Genomic DNA, 20,918 nt, shown 5'->3' with positions numbered 1-20,918 from the left:
AGAGAGACTTTTCCTTGTTAACTCTTTGTGTTCGCCATAATTAATTCTTCATATGAACGGGAAAATATGGACATTCTATGAGTCGTCATCAAAGTAAGAGCAGACGTAGTACAGTAAACTATTGTTTGATTTTTTTGTAGTTTGTATTTCCTATTTAGCCCTTAACAATACTGCTACATGATGTAGCAGTATTGTTGATCCAGCAGTAAAACTGGATCTGTTTAGCAGAGCTTCTCAAACTTGTAGCTCATCCTCCTTATATTCAGGATTAACTATATAAGTTTATGGATCATATTTATTCCCAAAGTAATTGTTGTTGGCTCTCAGAAAGTCTGCATGATTTGCAATGTTTTTGGTGATGAAAGGATCTGTGATTCCTACCGCTGTGTCACGCGATGACGTGTCTGGCTAGCTTATTTTCTCTCAAAATGGCTCAAGAATCTCGGGGAGATTGATACTATTTTGATCATATCTATTTACTCGCAAACTTTGTAAGTCTTTCGGTGTCATATATCAGATGTACCGTATATGATAACAACTTCAATAGTACAAATAAAATCTATTACTTGCTTTTCCACTCTACTGGTACTTTAATAGGCTCTCAAATAGGGACAGTTAAAGTTAGAGTTAAAGTTAAAGTACCAATGATTGTCACACACACACTAGGTGTGGCGAAATTTGTCCTCTGCATTTGACCCATCACCTTGTTCGCCCCCTGGGAGGTGAGGGGAGCAATGGGCAGCAGCGGTGCCGCGCCCCGGAATCATTTGTAGTGATTTAACCCCCAATTCCAACCCTTGATGCTGAGTGCCAGGCAGGAAGGTAATGGGTCGCATTTTTATAGTCTTTGGTACTTTGAACTCCCGACCTACCGATCTCAGGGCGGACACTCTAACCACTAGGCCACTGAGCCGGTTTTCTGTCTACTAAGCTACCAAAAAGAGATGTTATTGACGTTCTTCTTATATCGAACATTATAGATGAAGGTTGGGCATGAACCACAACCTGTTTTTTTCTGATATTGGACTGATATTTTATATCAATAACTGCTGTAGACACCCCTACCAAATATTCATCAGCAGTTTCTCTCAATATTCCTCATATAATTTACACAACCAACATAATCATCTATATGAAGTTTGTTATCAAGGTGAAGACAATACCCACTGTCCTTTTGGCGTTATTTTGTCTTTCTTCTGACTTTTTGGGGAAGATCTGGGACCATATTATGATTTTTAATCAACAACTCCGCTTGGGATGGTCTCCTGCTGGCCCCACCATGGATTGGACTCTCACTATTATGTTAGATCCACTATGGACTGGACTTTCAGAATATTATGTTAGACCCACCAGACGTCCATTGCATCCAGTCTCCCCTAGAGGGGAGGGGGGGTCACCCACATCTGCGGTCCTCTCCAAGGTTTCTCATAGTCTTTCACATTGACATCCCACTGGGTTGTGAGTTTTTCCTTGCCCTTATGTGGGCTCTGAACTGAGGATGTCGTTGTGGCTTGTGCAGCCCTTTGAGACGCTTGTGATTTAGGGCTGTATAAATAAACAGTGATTGATTGAACATTTCAAACACTTCCTTTGTAGCCTACATAACATGTAATTGTGGTGCATCCTCCGCTATTGCCATTTCTAATACAAAGTAGCTTACGGTCATAATTTATATCTGCCAGTTGATTTGATATAGAAGGGCTAAAAACTACAACATGGCTGACGGGGAGAAGACCAAGTAACCACCATCTCATGTTATGTATACCACAAAGAAGTGTTTCATGTAGAAAAAAACAATCATAATATGACTCCTTTAAAGGTGAACTAAATTTTTTGGGGATGGTTGCCTATATTTCACAATCATTATGATGATCATTATGACAAGAACACTTGTCTTTTTTTTAGGATTCTAAAAATAAAAAAACGCTTGCATATGCGGCTAATGGGAGTTTCCTTTCTTGCCCTCAAAACCCGCTATTAATGTTTTTATAGTAACAGAAACATTCAAAACAATATGTAATATGCACAGTATTTACCGTATTTTGGTCATTTTTATCGTTGCATTTCTGTGCCCATAGCAACACACTTCCTACTTCCGGCAACAAAGGTGTGTGTTTTCAAATCAAGGAAGAGTTCGTAATAGATAACTAAGATGACACATTTTGGACAAATGAGGATTCACAACCTTATGAATTTGAAGTTGTATATGCAGAGGAATTGCTAGCTATAGAGCAGGGGTGTCAAACTCAAATACAGAGTGGGCCAAAATTTAAAACTGAACAAAGCCGCGGGCCAAGGTTGAACAAATTAACCTTTTAATAGGGACCCAAACAAGTTTTGCATTGAATATTGAACAAGCAAGGCTTATATACAGTAACTTTATAGTGACATGCAAAAATGAGTTTATAATATTAATAATAATCAAAAAATATCAATGACATATCAAATTAAATTTAAATACAAATTGAATGCCTCTTTTCTATTTGCAGCCTTCTGAGGTAAATATCAAAATATATTGTAGCGTCCCGAAAGAGTTAGTGCTGCAAGGGATTCTGGGTATTTGTTCTGTTATGTTTATGTTATGTTACAGTGCAGATGTTCTCCCCAAATGTGTTTGTTATTCTTGTTTGGTGTGAGTTCACAGTGTGGCGCATATTTGTAACAGTGTTAAAGTTGTTTATACGGCCACCCTCAGTGTGACCTGTATGGCTGTTGACCAAGTATGCTTGCATTCACTTATGTGTGTGTAATAGCCGCATATATTATGCGAGTGGGCCTGCACGCTGTTTGTATGGAGGGAATGCGGACGTGACGGCAGGGTATAGAGAATGCTAAAGGCAGTGCCTTTGATGCACGCCCTCAATATTGTTGTCCGGGTGGAAGTCGGCAGAATGCTTGCCCCGGGAGATTTTCGGGAGGGGCACTGAACTTCGGGAGGATTGGCAAGTGTGACAAATTGCGGTGTTACAGCGGCACCGCTGCTCTGTAATAACGGCAGGCCAGCTGTAATGTTAATTTGATATTGCCTCAAGGGCCAAATTAAATTACACGGCGGGCCAGATTTGGCCCGCGGGCCAGAGTTTGACACCCATGCTATCGAGGCTAAGTGAGCACAAAGAGTGGGTGAAACGTTGGATCAGACAGGAGCCGAGAGAGTCAGGATCGGCATCACATTTTGGTGTCAGTCAGGAGATTGCCAACATTTTTTTCTTCTGCACTGAGTGGCAAACAATGTTTTTATCTATAGAAGGGCTTTTTACTAGAGATGTCCGAACGGCTTTTTTGTCGATATTCCTATATTGTCCAACTCTTAATTACCGATTCCGATATCAACCGATACCAATAGATGTAGTCGTGGAATTAACACATTATTATGACTAATTTAGTTGTAATGCCCTACTGAATGCATTAAACAATGTAACAAGGTTTTCCAAAATAAATCAACTCAAGTTATGGAAAACAATGCCAACATGGCACTGCCATATTTATTATTGAAGTCACAAAGAGCATTATTTTTTTTAACATGCCTCAAAACTGCAGCTTGGAATTTAGGACATGAGGGGGTTGAGGTGGGCAGGGTTGAGGTGGGATGGGGAAGGGGATAGCGGGGAGGGGTAGGGAATAGCAGGGGTTGTATATTGTAGCGTCCCGGAAGAGTTAGTGCTGCAAGGGTTTCTGGGTATTTGTTCTGTTGTGTTTATGTTGTGCTACGGTGCGGATGTTCTACCGAAATGTAATTGTCATTCTTGTTTGGTGTGGGTTCACAGTGTGGTGCATATTTGTAACAGTGTTAAAGTTGTTTACACGGCCACCCTCATTGTGACCTGTGGCTGTTGACCAAGTATTATGCATTCTCTTGTGTGTGTGAAAAGCCGTAGATATTATGCGATTGGGCTGGCATGCAAAAGTAGTGCCTTTAAGGTTTATTGACGTTCTGTACTTTTCCCTACGTCCGTGTACCACTCTGTATAGCGGCGTTTTAAAAACTCATTAATTTCACTTTTTGAAACCGATACAGATAATTTCCGATATTACATTTTACAGCATTTATTGGCTGATAATATCGGCAGTCCGATATTTTCGGACAGCTCTTACTTTTTGCACCTGGCGAGGGGGACACTGCTCAGAAAAAGTGAAACACAACTGTTTGCCCTAACAAACCTTGCAGTGGCACCTACCCAAAATTAACTGGAAAAAAAAAAACGTCCCTGGCCAGGTGTACCAAACGGATAATTTTCCATCGAGTAAGTCACTATAGTATTAAGCATGATACATGCAGCATGTCAGGTTTGTTATCACAACTACCTACACCAAACAAAACATGAAAGCAAGGTGGGTGTAGTGTCTTGCCCAAGGACACAACGGGCGTGACTAGGATGGTGGAAGCTGGCACCCTCAAGCTGCTTGCACGGCCACAATACAGTCTAAGCCACGCCGTACCACATATATGTTGGATTTGATTGTTCCCAATGAGTGCCAACACACAAAAGAGATCTTCAATAACAGAAGAAGTTAGACACTGTTGCAATGGCTGCCATGCTGCTTTTAAACAGGTAAGCATAGATCGCTCCAAACACCGCTCTTGTAACTTGGTGTTGTCTCAGTGCGTGTGCAGAAGGAGAGTATCTTAGATGGTTTGACCTAGACCAGGGGTCTCAAACTCAATTTACCTGGGTGCCACTGAATGCAGAGTCTGGGTGAGGCTGGGCCGCAAGAAAAGATTTCTTTAAAATAATGTTGCATTCTCCTCAGCATGTCCAGTTGTATAATGACATTTCAAATTGTATTCGTTGTGCACCGCAACTTTCTCTGTGCAAATAAGACACGTCGGGGGTGCCCCTGTGCTCAACAAATAAATATTGCATCTCCCACTTTTCCTGGAATTGTCTTTGCTCATCACCAACCCTTCTCTTCACTGCAAGCTTTGAAAAAGACACGTTTGAGGTTGTGGAATATATTTGTATTTAGCCGACGCGCGGAGAATAATGTTATTTACGCAATGTGTGTCGTTCCGCTTTCCCTCCCTACCGCAACACGATGGTCGGCGGATAAGTACCGGGATATCGAACGCAAAAAAGTGAAGGCTACCGGAGAGTTATCCGGCGTCATATAGAAGTATATGTAGTGTTCATCGTGTGAGGCAACGCAAATTAAACAATAAAGAAAACAAATAACTGTTTGAATTAGTCCAGTTTATCGGGGACTGTTTAACTGACGGACAGGTGTCGCGGTGTGACTGCAGCCAGGCAGGTAAGAAAACCCTCGTCTCCATGGCAACATCTCTGTCGCTTTTACTCATTTGCCGCTTTTCCACTAACGCAGAGGTAGGCAACCCAGAATGTTGAAAGAACCATTTTGGACCCAAATAACACAACGTTGTCAAGCGCCATTCGTATAAAACTTGCGGGCCGCACTAGCGTTAAACTTTCATAATAAGGCGGGGGCCGCAAAATAATGTCTCACGGGTCGCAATTGGCCGTTGGGCCGCGTGTCTGAGACCCCTGACCTAAACAGACGGCGGGGTCACAATGATCGTGGCTCATTCGAACATGAGTGCCCCTACGTATCAACCTAACCAGCAGCTTTAAAGTCCATATTGCACCACTACATTCGTACTAACTGTTGTGTATGTGTTTTGTGATGAGCAAGTATAGTGCAAGTTTTTTCTAAAGCTTAGTTCCAAGGAACAGCTATCTTCTACTGAAGAAAATTACCCCTTGAGGACCAGTGAGTGTCAACTAAAACAGTAACGATGCAATCAAGCAGTTAAAAAAGAGAATGCGCAAGCCTTTAATAAATAATGCCCATGAAATATTTAAAGATTTTGAGCAAATTACCACAAGCAATAAAGTCACTTTCATAAAGTAGTAAATCTTGAGAATGTGTATTGAAATGAACCAGCACCATCATTTAGCATGCCTTCCTGCTGTTCAATGTTAGCAAGGTAAAAAGACAGTTGGGGAGTCTGCAAAGTGATGCATACTGGGTAGCAAACAAACAAACTTCGGGTAGAATAGTTTTAAACCTCAGGGAGCCACATTCTGATAAATTGTTCCAATTTGCATCACAGAGAAAAGTGCAACCACAAACACATTGAGTTTTGCAGTTTTCCAGCAAAAGGTGAGATTGCAGACCTGACACTGCTGTTGTAGATGTTGAAGGTGAGGCAGATGACGCCCAGCAAGATTCCCAAACCAGCAAACACAGACATGGAGACAAATAGCTTCTGTGACAGATAGCGGAACTCCTCGATGACCATTGTTTGGTCTGCAGGGGGTCCAGAGCCTAAAAAGAAAAGACAATGTTGATTGTTAGTTTTAGCAACGTTAAAGTTAGGTCATTTTATTTGGTATTTGGTTGAGTTCTCTTGGACACGCAAGTTACAGGATGAACATCACTTTATTACAAATGCACCAAAAATGTATGTCTTTATTTTCATATATTCTCTCAGTTTTAGTAGGATTAAGCACACGTTGGTCACTTTTTTTTTTCATTAATGAGTATGTATGCAAAATATGCCCCCACAGAGCTAAATTAGGATGTACTAAACCAATTAAAATCATTGTGAGCCTAGGAGTCTGTGTGTCTGGTCTTGCATGAGGGAAAGACTACTTCATTGGCTGCCTGAATTCCAGGGGCATTTTTCCACCAGAATTGCCCCCAAACTTTTACCTTAGATCCAAGAAAGTTTATTGTCTCAGGCTTCCCTAGAAAATATTTAATGTCCCAGGTCTCCTCCTAAAGCGCCATATTAGTCCTAAAGGTCCAAGGGATCCAGCAACTAGGATTAAACCGTAAAGGACCCAGTGACCCCAAAATGTCAGAAATGTGTCCATAGAAGACTTGGGCCGGAACTATTTTCTAAGTTAAGTTAAAGTACCAATGATTGTCACACACACACTAGGTGTGGTGAAATTGGTCCTCTGCATTTGACCCATCCCCTTGATCACCCCCTGTGAGGTGAGGGGAGCAGTGGGCAGCAGCGGTGCCACGCCCGTAAATAATTTTTGGCTATTTAACCCCCAATTCCAACCCTTGATGCTGAGTGCCAAGCAGGGAGGCAATGGGACACATTTTTTTGTATTCTTTGGTATGACTAAGCCGGGGTTTGAACTCCCAACCTACCGATTTCAGGGCGGAGACTGTAACCACTAGGCCACTTAGTGCACTTAGATTCAATTGCAAACATGCCATACCTTCTAAAATTAAAGTTAAAGTACCAATGATTGTCACACACACACTAGGTGTGGTAAAATGTGTCCTCTGAATTTGACCCATCGCCTTGTTCACTCCCCGGGAGCTGGGGGGAGCAGTGAGCAGCAGCGATGGCTGCGCCTGGGAATCATTTTTGGTGATTAACCCCCAATTCCAACCCTTGATGCTGAGTGCCAAGCAGGGAGGTAATGGGTCCCATTTTTATAGTCTTTAGTGTGACTCGGCCGGGGTTTGAACTCACAACCTACCAATCTCAGGGCGGATACTCTAACCACAAGGCCACTAAACCAGGGGTGTCAAACTAATTTTAGTTCAGGGGGCACTAGGAGGAACATTTGTACACACGGGAACCGGACTATTAAAATCATTGCATTAAAAGTAAAAAATAAAGACACCTTCAGATTGTTTTTTGTCTTACTTTGACCAAAAATAGAGCAAACACATTCTGAAAATATTACAATACAAATATAGAAAAAAATACCGGCAGCGTTAAAGTTAAGATCCATGAAGAAAAGAAGAAAGTGAAGGAATGTTTATAGCATCAAGGGTTGATATTGGGGGTTAAATCACCAAAATGAATCCCAGGCGCGGCCACCGCTGCTGCTCACTGCTCCCTTCACCTGCCAGGGAGTAATCAAGGGTGATGGGTCAAATGCAGAGGATAATTTCACCACACCGAGTGTGTGTGTGACAATCGTTGGTACTTTAACCTAATAAATGAATACAATTACATATGCGTAAAAAAATAGTTTTTTTTTTTGTATTATTTTTTTTAACATTGATGACAACCTTTTTCCAAAACACAATATAGAATGTGAGATACAACAGGATAGCGCATACATTTCTAATTTGTTTTAAAAACGGTTACAAAAAAGTTGGACCCCAAAAATGTACTGTGGGACCCCATTTTTATGACTTGATGGGGTCCCTGGGAGTATTGGTGCGTGCAAAACAGCAGGTGGCTGTGGCCTGCGGGTGGTTCTCATACTAATCAGATATCATCCTGGGGGCCATAGATAATTCATTCGCGAGCCGGATCTGGCCCGCGGACCTTGACTTTGACACTCCTGCTCTAAACCTTCAATAGTGGTGAATTCATCTTGTTTTGATAAGGTGCTGTGAAAATAAGTATGAAAAATTAAAATAAGTAACCTCAATTGCAGGGTTAGAAATTGCTTGTGCTAAGAGAGCTCCACGAGCTGGTGTCATGAGGGCGATCTTTTTCCCCTCCCCTCGTGCCTCCTACCCTGTCATTAGTATCAGGTGAGCTGCTAGTCGTCTGAGCCCACCTGTCTCCAACCCATCCATCCATTTTTCTACCGCGTATTCCCTTTTGGGGTCGCAGGGGGCGCTGGCGCCTATCTCAGTTACAATCGGACGGAAGGCGGGGTACACACTCTGGACAAGTCGCCACCTCATCACAGGGCCAACACAGATAGACAGACAACATTCACACTCACATTCACACACTAGGGCCAATTTAGTGTTGCCAATCAACCTATCCCCAGGTGCATGTGTTTGGAAGTGGGAGGAAGCCGGAGTACCCGGAGGGAACCCACGCATTCACGGGGAGAAGATGCAAACTCCACACAGAAAGATCTCGAGCCTGGGATTGAACCCAGGACTGCAGGACCTTCGTATTGTCAGGCAGACGCACTAACCCCTCTTCCACCGTAAAGCCTGTCTCCAACCCCCAGATTTAAACCCTGGATCTCCACTCAGCCGGTGCAAGTTTCTTCGTTGTGTGCGGTAATTTAGTCTGAGCATACGAACTCTGTCTTTTTCCATGGACCTTTGGTAATCCTGTTATTTGTATTTTCTCAGGTTTCATTTTGTTACAATTGATTTATTGTCTCCACTGATTTTTTGTTATTAAAGAATGACTTTTACAGATCTGCACTTGGAGTCGTTTTTTTAGATCACAACATAAATATACCTGACATGCTCAAATGACTTTAAATATTAATTCGTAAGAATGCACGCAAAACTGTAGAGTCACGACAGTCTTACATGTTGTGCCGTGATGCAATCAGGTGCTACAAACCAAAATTGTAAAATCACTTTGTCCAGGTGTTGTTGGATAAAAGACAGATGCCAAACATTGATGAAAAATATGAAAAAACACCTATATTCAACAAAGAAGTCATAGCAAAGTTTGAAACTTAAGTTTGTACTGGAGGTCTTCCCACTCTTCCTCACTACTCATTTCACTAAAGGTGAAAGTGATGTTAAATGTTCAAACTCATTTTGCATTGTTTTTTCAGTGTAAAAATACAATTATTCTCGATAAAAAGGGTTGATATTTGGGTATCTGGAACATATTAATTGGATTTATAGGATCTGTGGGAAAAATTGTTTTGGTTTTCATACAATTTGTTTAACAGACTTTTCTAAACACATTTTTGACAACTGAGGTACCACTGTACAGTTATTTTTCACACAACATCCATCAGAGAAGTTAAGTCCCTACCTTTAGTCAAAAGTGATTTATGACCCCCCATAAATCAATGATTTATGACCCTCAAGGTCAAAGGTCAATGATTTATGAGGGGTCAAGTTCAAAGGTTAATGATTTATGAGGGGTCAAGGTTAAAGGTCAAAGTCAAAGGTCAAAGTCAAAGGTCAGGTTCAAATGTCAAGGTCAAGTGGGTGTGGCTTACCCGGAAGAGGGTGGAGTTAAGACCTGCGGTGGGAGTGGTTAAACCAGGAAGAGGGTGGAGTTTTAAACAGAAAGAGGGCAGAGTTAAGACCTGCGGTGGGAGTGGTTAAACCAGGAAGAGGGTGGAGTTAAGACCTGACAGGGAACAGAGGAGGGTTCAGTTTTTTTAAGAAAGCAATGTCATCTGAGCAGCATGTGACCATATATTTGATAGTTTAAATGTTTACGATCGTTTGAAACAACTTCCAGATTTCGATGTATTGATGGCTGGGAATGTTACGTGTGGAGATGTGGACACGCACGCACTTCACACACACACACACACACACACACACACACACACACACACACACACACACACACACACACACACACACACACACACACACACACACACGCAGAGGAGGGGTACAAAAGGGCGGTGTAAGGCTTAGTCATTATTTGGAGCTTTATACGTTAGCGTAAAGACTTTGTTCGATTCGGTCATGATTAGTGAAACGCCTGTTTCGATTTATAAAAATAATAAAACTTACATTGACGCTCCGCAAAAAAGTCGAGTGTTTCTAAATCGTATTCAGATGCCGCCGACCGAGTCTTTGCGTGAGAAATGGGACTTGGATGCGTACGGGATGGAGGGATCTTTTGGATTTGTATTCAGATACGAAATGGGTGATATCTGCTTATTTCAGCTAAAAGAAAGAAGAGACGGAAGCCCTTTCTCGATATTTTCATCGTTATCTACCGTGGATTGGGAAGTTTTTGGTGGACACGCACACACACACACGCACACACACACACACACACACACACACACACGCACACACACACGCACTTCACACACACACACACACACACACACACACACACACACACACACACACACACACACACACACACACACACGCAGAGGAGGGGTACAAAAGGGCGGTGTAAGGCTTAGTCATTATTTGGAGCTTTATACGTTAGCGTAAAGACTTTGTTCGATTCGGTCATGATTAGTGAAACGCCTGTTTCGATTTATAAAAATAATAAAACTTACATTGACGCTCCGCAAAAAAGTCGAGTGTTTCTAAATCGTATTCAGATGCCGCCGACCGAGTCTTTGCGTGAGAAATGGGACTTGGATGCGTACGGGATGGAGGGATCTTTTGGATTTGTATTCAGATACGAAATGGGTGATATCTGCTTATTTCAGCTAAAAGAAAGAAGAGACGGAAGCCCTTTCTCGATATTTTCATCGTTATCTACCGTGGATTGGGAAGTTTTTGGTGGACACGCACACACACGCACACACACGCACACACACACACACACACTTCACACACACACACACACGCACACACACGCACACACACGCACACACGCACACACGCACACATGCACACACACACACACACACACACACACACACACACACACACACACACACACACACACATTCGTACGCACTGAAACAACTTCCATACCTCACGAAAACATATTTAAACAGATGGAAAAAACTATCGCAGAACACAGTGTCACGTAGCAACTGGTCTTTACGGTCGTTTGAATCAACAGGTCAGTTTGGGGTACAAAGGAGGGTTCAGTTTTTATGGAAGCTTGAGAATGTCGTATGAATAGCAACTGGCCACCCATCTGACAGTTTAAATGTTTACGATCGTCTGAAACAACAGGACACGCACGCACGCACACACGCACGCACGCACGCACACACACACACATACACACACACACGCACACACACACACACACACACACACACACACACCATTACCTCTGCTTTACCATGTTATTAGACATTGGTTTAACTCCATTTAAGCATTTAAACGTTAAAAGCATTGCACTTGTACGACGTTGAAATACTTTTTTTTTTACCAGCCGATGACGACGAAGTGAAAGACGATGAACTTTGCTTAAACGGTCTTACAAAGTTGGAAGATGATTATCGAGGTGTGTTTAAACCTTCGAATTATTTAATATTGTGTGTATTCATTATTTTGTTTTATAGAGGATTTGCCGTAAGATCCTAACGCGATCGTTTTAACACAATCGCAGTCTGGTGAGTCAAATGATTCTCATTTTACAAGAAAAAAAACATGCGGTATACGATACATATATACATATATTTACTTACATCTCCGGCTCGCTCGTCTCCCTTAAAGCTGGCGGGTCCGTCAACGGCCGTTCCAGGCAGAGGAGAAGGCTTGATTGTGCCAAAGACTCCAGACATCGAATCCTTGCTCCGAGGGGAAATCATCGAAAACGACGGTGAATGTCCGACAGGCACCCGCTGTAAGTTTTTCTCGTTTTCTGTAAGCTTTTTAAGATTCTCAGGAGCTTTAAAGAGCTCCTCTCACTCTAATGTCTTTCGCTCAAATGAATTTCGCGCCTAAGGGGAATGGGCGGGGACTGATTCCGGAGGTGGGCGGTTGTTTCCGCCAAGCAACCTTCTGGTTGAAATGGAGTGTGGATCAAGATGGATCCCTACTCTATATTCTTTTATTTAACCCAATGTTTTTTAAATACGTGTATAATGCTTTATATCCTATGTGTTGTGAAATCCATCCTACAATATCTTCCAAGGAACCCAAAGAAATGTTACCACACCTCCCGCTTTATTTATTCTATAGATTACCTGAACTATTTCATAAACTAAATCTTGTCTTGTTTCTGATGCTATGTTTTTTTATGCCCATCAATGCACTGTTGGACTGCGAGCACACAACTACTTTCCTTGCTTTGTTTTCCTCTATCCAGTTAACTGCCATATAAATTGCTACCAATTCCCCCGTAAAAACAGATAGTTTATCACTGATTATTTTATTTAATACTATGTTTCCTTGTGGGATAACTGCTACAGCTCTTACCTTTATTTTTTTTATATAGTTTTTGATGCATCCGTATATATCATATCTCAATCCATTTTTCTATCCGGTAACTATTTAAATTTCTATTCTTTAGTAATTGCATGTTTTCTTTTGGGTTATCAAACATCCACGGTGGTATTGCAGGCATTGGTACTGTAGGACTAACTTTAATATTGTCAATTTTAACTTTATTACATATGTCTCCTATAATCCACCCAAAACTATTCTTTTTTTCTTTTCTCTTTTTCTTGGCAGATTGGTAGCACTGGACAAGTCGGATATCCTTGCTTGGATCCTTTTAAAGTTGCCCGATAAACTGCTGAGAGTTGATCTCTCCTCTTGTCCAAAGGTTTTTCGTTCATTTTTACTTGTAATACTGGCACTAGGGTTGATGTAGTAGCTCCACAACATAACCTTAAAGCCTGTGACTGGATCCGGTCTATTTTCCCAAGTCATGTTTTTGAAGCAGATTGGTAAATAATGCATCCGTAATCAATAACAGATGGAATTAAAGTTATAAATATATACATGTATTGTTTTCAACGTTAACCTATCAGCCCCCCAATCATTACCCCTCAAAGCCCTCATTATATTTAACACCTTTTTACTTTTTCCCCTATTTTTTTATTTTCCGGAAGGAACACTCCTGAAGGAATAAATAAAGTACTATCTAATCTAATCTAATCAAATCTATTTTGCTGATGTGGGTTGACTAGTTCATATTTTTATCAAACCATATTCCTAAATATTTAAATACTTGTACCTCTTCTATATTTTCACCTTAGAGTTTTTATTTGGAGCTTGTTTGGTACTTTTGTCTTTGTAAAATGTATGACTTTTGTCTTTCCAACAGAGAATCTTAAACCTCAAGCCGTTCCCCAGTCTTGAACATTATTTACCACTTTGTTAGTTTTTTGATTATTTCTTTTGACTCTAAATAATATACTAGTCTTTCATTAATCTTTTTTTTTTTTTTTTTTTTCCATTACTTTTCCCCAAATTTATAATTTCCTGCCTCTTCCGGGTCTTACCCTGACTTGCATATTGGAATTGTTACCGCTAATTTTCCCCTCTGCCGGTCATTCTCCTTCTTCATATATCCTGTCATATCATTTCAAGACCACTTCTTTGACGATGCTACCTAAGTTTTTGATCATTTGATAACCCGCTAGGTCTTTCCCCGGTGACGTATTTTTAACCTTTTTCAAAATTCGAACCATTTCATTCAAAGAAAATGTCATATCCATAGTGTTGGTAAAGCTATTATCGTTGTCTTCCATCATTTCCCCAATATTTAAACTCATTGTTTTTTCTCTCTTTTGTTTTTCCACATTTCTCAAATTATCATTACTGTGCACTTTAACACATTTTTTTGCTAAAGGTTCTGCTGTTTCTTTACCCGTGACTACATCTTCTTTGATAAATGTGGCACATCATCCTCTTTACCCTTCATTCCTATCTTTACGAATCGTTATATATCCTTTTATTATAAAGTTAAATTTTGGCTTCAGCCCTGTTTCTTGAATACAAATTATACGTGGTTTAGTTTTCATATTTTTAATATATCCCTTTAATTCATGTTCGGTTGCTATCAAACTTCTGGCATTCCACCGGATAATTAACAGGGTGTTGGAATGTGGTAACATGACTCCGTCACGTCTACTCTCCGTAGTACAGCTTGCACCCGGTACCAAGATAGTTCTTTCAACAACTTTGATGCTGCTTTGACAATTATTTTGATCTTCTCAGTCTTATTTTTACTTTCATTTTGTATCAAAGCTGAGTTGTGCTCTCTGGTTTATTTTGCAAATGAACCGACAGAACATGATCATGTACAAGACTCGCCTACCCACAATGCACTGCAGCCCAACGCTCCTGGTCGGATGTTTTTTTCGGGGTTCATGGAGAGATGCGGTAAAGAGTGGTAGCCAAGACACACGGTCACACACGGTCACACACGGTCACACACGGTCACACACGGTCACACTCGGCAATTATTTTGACCTGGGGAGCAGATATAGAGGAAAAAATGTGTCTGGGGGGCCGGGATATCTGATTTTCAGGTACAAAAAACTTCACAATGACACAAAATAAACACGACAGTTAAACCTCACACTAAAAAACAAGACATTGACTTGTACGTTCAAAAGACAGAATAGAACAAGTCAAGACATGCAATGCCATCTACAAAATGTTATGTAAATGTTAGTCATTACACACGCGGCTATGGTTTTGATGTATTTGTTACAGACATGTTTACGTCAAGTAACATCACATGGTTCCATTTGCACCTTTCAACAAATCTGAAAAGGAATATTAAGAAGTAAAACTTATATTTAATCCTACCTCTTCTCCGAGCACACGGTGACTGTACATACGGGTCGAAAAATGTTGACCTAATTCAGCATTTCTCAAAGTGTGGGGAATAGAGACATGACAGGTGGGGCGCGAGGAAAGGGAGGAAATTTTTTATTTTTGATTTTTTTTTTTTTTTACTATGCTTTCATTTTCTATACACACTGTAAATCACTTTGTGATTCTGTCTGTGAAATCCGCCGTATAAATAAATGTAAATTACTTATTTTTCCTGTAGGCTTTAAATTTCTCGGCAGGAGCGAAAGTTTGACAGACATAGCAACAGTAACTTTTGCAGGCAGGGCTAAGAGGAACAAACTTTCGCGCGGATGGGTAGCAGGCTAATGTGCGGACCACAATTACACAAAATGGATACATTTGCAACTCGCACCTCAAAGGTCTGCGGAGAAACAAAAATATGACGGGTCTAATCAACCAAAAAGTCAACCTAAAAGAAAATATGGCGAAGGGTATCTTGCTCTTGGATTCACGGCAGCGGAGGTGGGGGCAGAGGAGAGACCCCTGTGTGTTCTTTGTCTAAAACGGCTAGCAGCAGACAGCCTGAGACCCAACAAAGTAAAGAGACAACTCGAGACCACACATGATGTCCAATAAATTGTTTTGTTGGGGCGATGGGGGTAGGTGGGCCTTGAGTCTAAAGTGGTGATGACAGAAAAAAAAAAAGTTTGAGAAGCCCTGACCTAATTGTACGGATCTCACTTTAAACGGCAAACCGATCATTTAAATGTTTTCACTTTGAATATGAAACGAGGAGTAAAATGTACAATATTATCAATTATTTCACAAGGACATGTTTTAAGGATATTGTACAGTATAATTAAATCTAAAATGAATGTGATCACTTTCAGGATCATTTTATTTTTAGCCAGTAAACAACTGTTATGTACTTTTGAATCGGGTTTTCCCCTTTAAATAACAAAAATTATAGAATTTTACAATATTCATTATTATTAAATATTAAATGTGCCAACTAGTTTTACACTCGTCCAGGGTGTACCCCGCCTTCCGCCCGAATGTAGCTGAGATAGGCGCCAGCGCCCCCCGCGACCCCGAAAGGGAATAAGCGGTAGAAAATGGATGGATGGATGGAACTAGTTTTACGGCATACATCATTCCCCCTTTACCCATTTGTTAAAAAGACGAAAGTTGATGCGAACGCCTACGTGCTGTCAGAAAACTAAAAGAAGAAGAATGCCTTTGTGCAATTACTGCTATCCTGGCACAAGTTATAAAACAAACAAAGTTACCAAATTTTTTTTCTGAGGAGACAAAACGAAAAAGAAAGAAAAATAATAAATCAATCAATAAAATGCATCAGTCAAATAGTACAGGCAACTTCGTTAACATGGAGCCACAGACAATTTCATTCAAAAAGTCCCAATTGCTAACATAAAGATACAACAACAAATAAAGGCAAAGAAGGCCTAGTAGGTAATTACAACAACAGACAAAGTATTAAAAATGTCGGTCCAATAACTGCACAGGGATGGGCAGAGCCAAAACATGTGTAGCAAGTAAGCTGGAGACTGTTGACACTGAAATAAGGCTATATGTGGCACAGATACAAGATTTATAAACTCTACTTAAAGCCCCACTTAAGAATTTTCAGTTTTGGTTTATATTGGCCGCACCAGTGAACCAAAGCGATGGCGTTTTCCCAAAAGGAAAACCACATTTACCATGAGGACTAGCGCATATAGCGTCCAACTGACACGATAATGCCACAATGATTCTGTATTACTGAACTTTCCACAGTTTTCTACCACTTATTGGGGACGTGGGGGTCGCTGGCGCCTATCTCAGCTACAATCGGGTGGAAGGAGGTGTACACCCTGGACAAGTCGCCCCCTCATTGCAGGGTCAACATAGATAGACGGACAACATTCACACCAACCTACATATTTTACTCAAACCTTATATTTGCAGTTTGAAGTCACTGCATTGTTTTTTCCTTGTACAGTTCTTTTGAGTTTGTTGCGTGGTTGGTCAGTGTGGAACTGCAAAGTATCGCGCTGGTGGGTATTTATTGCTACCACACAAATTTCCAGTAGCTAAAATTAGTATTATTATTCTGATTTGAGCATTGAAAGTCACTAACTAGTTTAGCAGGAACAGATCCAAAGCAGCATTGGTCTAAAATCTCTTGTCTTTTGACCTCACGCAAGCTAGTGAAAGTCGTGCCATTGTTGATCCTTGATTGTCCCTCCCTTTTTCTTTTTTTTTGAAAACCCGATTCAAAAGTACATAACAGTTGTTTACTGGCTAAAAATAAAATGATCCTGAAAGTGATCACATTCATTTTAGATTTAATTATACTGTACAATATCCTTAAAACATGTCCTTGTGAAATAATTGATAATATTGTACATTTTACTCCTCGTTTCATATTCAAAGTGAAAACATTTAAATGATCGGTTTGCCGTTTAAAGTGAGATCCGTACAATTAGGTCAGGGCTTCTCAAACTTTTTTTTTTTCTGTCATCACCACTTTAGACTCAAGGCCCACCTACCCCCATCGCCCCAACAAAACAATTTATTGGACATCATGTGTGGTCTCGAGTTGTCTCTTTACTTTGTTGGGTCTCAGGCTGTCTGCTGCTAGCCGTTTTAGACAAAGAACACACAGGGGTCTCTCCTCTGCCCCCACCTCCGCTGCCGTGAATCCAAGAGCAAGATACCCTTCGCCATATTTTCTTTTAGGTTGACTTTTTGGTTGATTAGACCCGTCATATTTTTGTTTCTCCGCAGACCTTTGAGGTGCGAGTTGCAAATGTATCCATTTTGTGTAATTGTGGTCCGCACATTAGCCTGCTACCCACCCGCGCGAAAGTTTGTTCCTCTTAGCCCTGCCTGCAAAAGTTACTGTTGCTATGTCTGTCAAACTTTCGCTCCTGCCGAGAAATTTAAAGCCTACAGGAAAAATAAGTAATTTACATTTATTTATACGGCGGATTTCACAGACAGAATCACAAAGTGATTTACAGTGTGTATAGAAAATGAAAGCATAGTAAAAAAAAAAAAAAATCAAAAATAAAAAATTTCCTCCCTTTCCTCGCGCCCCACCTGTCATGTCTCTATTCCCCACACTTTGAGAAATGCTGAATTAGGTCAACATTTTTCGACCCGTATGTACAGTCACCGTGTGCTCGGAGAAGAGGTAGGATTAAATATAAGTTTTACTTCTTAATATTCCTTTTCAGATTTGTTGAAAGGTGCAAATGGAACCATGTGATGTTACTTGACGTAAACATGTCTGTAACAAATACATCAAAACCATAGCCGCGTGTGTAATGACTAACATTTACATAACATTTTGTAGATGGCATTGCATGTCTTGACTTGTTCTATTCTGTCTTTTGAACGTACAAGTCAATGTCTTGTTTTTTAGTGTGAGGTTTAACTGTCGTGTTTATTTTGTGTCATTGTGAAGTTTTTTGTACCTGAAAATCAGATATCCCGGCCCCCCAGACACATTTTTTCCTCTATATCTGCTCCCCAGGTCAAAATAATTGCCGAGTGTGACCGTGTGTGACCGTGTGTGACCGTGTGTGACCGTGTGTCTTGGCTACCACTCTTTACCGCATCTCTCCATGAACCCCGAAAAAAACATCCGACCAGGAGCGTTGGGCTGCAGTGCATTGTGGGTAGGCGAGTCTTGTACATGATCATGTTCTGTCGGTTCATTTGCAAAATAAACCAGAGAGCACAACTCAGCTTTGATACAAAATGAAAGTAAAAATAAGACTGAGAAGATCAAAATAATTGTCAAAGCAGCATCAAAGTTGTTGAAAGAACTATCTTGGTACCGGGTGCAAGCTGTACTACGGAGAGTAGACGTGACGGAGTCATGTTACCACATTCCAACACCCTGTTAATTATCCGGTGGAATGCCAGAAGTTTGATAGCAACCGAACATGAATTAAAGGGATATATTAAAAATATGAAAACTAAACCACGTATAATTTGTATTCAAGAAACAGGGCTGAAGCCAAAATTTAACTTTATAATAAAAGGATATATAACGATTCGTAAAGATAGGAATGAAGGGTAAAGAGGATGATGTGCCACATTTATCAAAGAAGATGTAGTCACGGGTAAAGAAACAGCAGAACCTTTAGCAAAAAAATGTGTTAAAGTGCACAGTAATGATAATTTGAGAAATGTGGAAAAACAAAAGAGAGAAAAAACAATGAGTTTAAATATTGGGGAAATGATGGAAGACAACGATAATAGCTTTACCAACACTATGGATATGACATTTTCTTTGAATGAAATGGTTCGAATTTTGAAAAAGGTTAAAAATACGTCACCGGGGAAAGACCTAGCGGGTTATCAAATGATCAAAAACTTAGGTAGCATCGTCAAAGAAGTGGTCTTGAAATGATATGACAGGATATATGAAGAAGGAGAATGACCGGCAGAGGGGAAAATTAGCGGTAACAATTCCAATATGCAAGTCAGGGTAAGACCCGGAAGAGGCAGGAAATTATAAATTTGGGGAAAAGTAATGGAAAAAAAAAAAAAAAAAAAAGATTAATGAAAGACTAGTATATTATTTAGAGTCAAAAGAAATAATCAAAAAACTAACAAAGTGGTAAATAATGTTCAAGACTGGGGAACGGCTTGAGGTTTAAGATTCTCTGTTGGAAAGACAAAAGTCATACATTTTACAAAGACAAAAGTACCAAACAAGCTCCAAATAAAAACTCTAAGGTGAAAATATAGAAGAGGTACAAGTATTTAAATATTTAGGAATATGGTTTGATAAAAATATGAACTAGTCAACCCACATCAGCAAAATAGATTTGATTAGATTAGATTAGATAGTACTTTATTTATTCCTTCAGGAGTGTTCCTTCCGGAAAATAAAAAAATAGGGGAAAAAGTAAAAAGGTGTTAAATATAATGAGGGCTTTGAGGGGTAATGATTGGGGGGCTGATAGGTTAACGTTGAAAACAATACATGTATATATTTATAACTTTAATTCCATCTGTTATTGATTACGGATGCATTATTTACCAATCTGCTTCAAAAACATGACTTGGGAAAATAGACCGGATCCAGTCACAGGCTTTAAGGTTATGTTGTGGAGCTACTACATCAACCCTAGTGCCAGTATTACAAGTAAAAATGAACGAAAAACCTTTGGACAAGAGGAGAGATCAACTCTCAGCAGTTTATCGGGCAACTTTAAAAGGATCCAAGCAAGGATATCCGACTTGTCCAGTGCTACCAATCTGCCAAGAAAAAGAGAAAAGAAAAAAAGAATAGTTTTGGGTGGATTATAGGAGACATATGTAATAAAGTTAAAATTGACAATATTAAAGTTAGTCCTACAGTACCAATGCCTGCAATACCACCGTGGATGTTTGATAACCCAAAAGAAAACATGCAATTACTAAAGAATAGAAATTTAAATAGTTACCGGATAGAAAAATGGATTGAGATATGATATATACGGATGCATCAAAAACTATATAAAAAAAATAAAGGTAAGAGCTGTAGCAGTTATCCCACAAGGAAACATAGTATTAAATAAAATAATCAGTGATAAACTATCTGTTTTTACGGGGGAATTGGTAGCAATTTATATGGCAGTTAACTGGATAGAGGAAAACAAAGCAAGGAAAGTAGTTGTGTGCTCGCAGTCCAACAGTGCATTGATGAGCATAAAAAAACATAGCATCAGAAACAAGACAAGATTTAGTTTATGAAATAGTTCAGGTAATCTATAGAATAAATAAAGCGGGAGGTGTGGTAACATTTCTTTGGGTTCCTTGGAAGATATTGTAGGATGGAT

General features: G+C 40.1%; 1 protein-coding gene across 3 annotated transcripts in view; it reads right to left on the bottom strand.

Annotated features, from left to right (window-relative positions):
- gabbr1b (gamma-aminobutyric acid (GABA) B receptor, 1b) overlaps positions 1 to 20,918 on the bottom strand; it is a 665,116-nt gene that overhangs the window by 163,748 nt on the left and 480,450 nt on the right. For all 3 annotated transcript variants that reach the window (XM_061908314.1, XM_061908315.1, XM_061908316.1), the window contains one exon: positions 6,135 to 6,285. In XM_061908314.1, coding sequence (XP_061764298.1) covers positions 6,135 to 6,285 — 151 coding nt within the window. The remainder of the gene's footprint in view (positions 1 to 6,134; positions 6,286 to 20,918) is intronic.

This window comes from Nerophis ophidion, linkage group LG08 (assembly GCF_033978795.1).
Source record: "Nerophis ophidion isolate RoL-2023_Sa linkage group LG08, RoL_Noph_v1.0, whole genome shotgun sequence".
NCBI lineage: Eukaryota > Metazoa > Chordata > Actinopteri > Syngnathiformes > Syngnathidae > Nerophis > Nerophis ophidion.
This window is presented reverse-complemented; position numbering and strand designations above follow the sequence as displayed.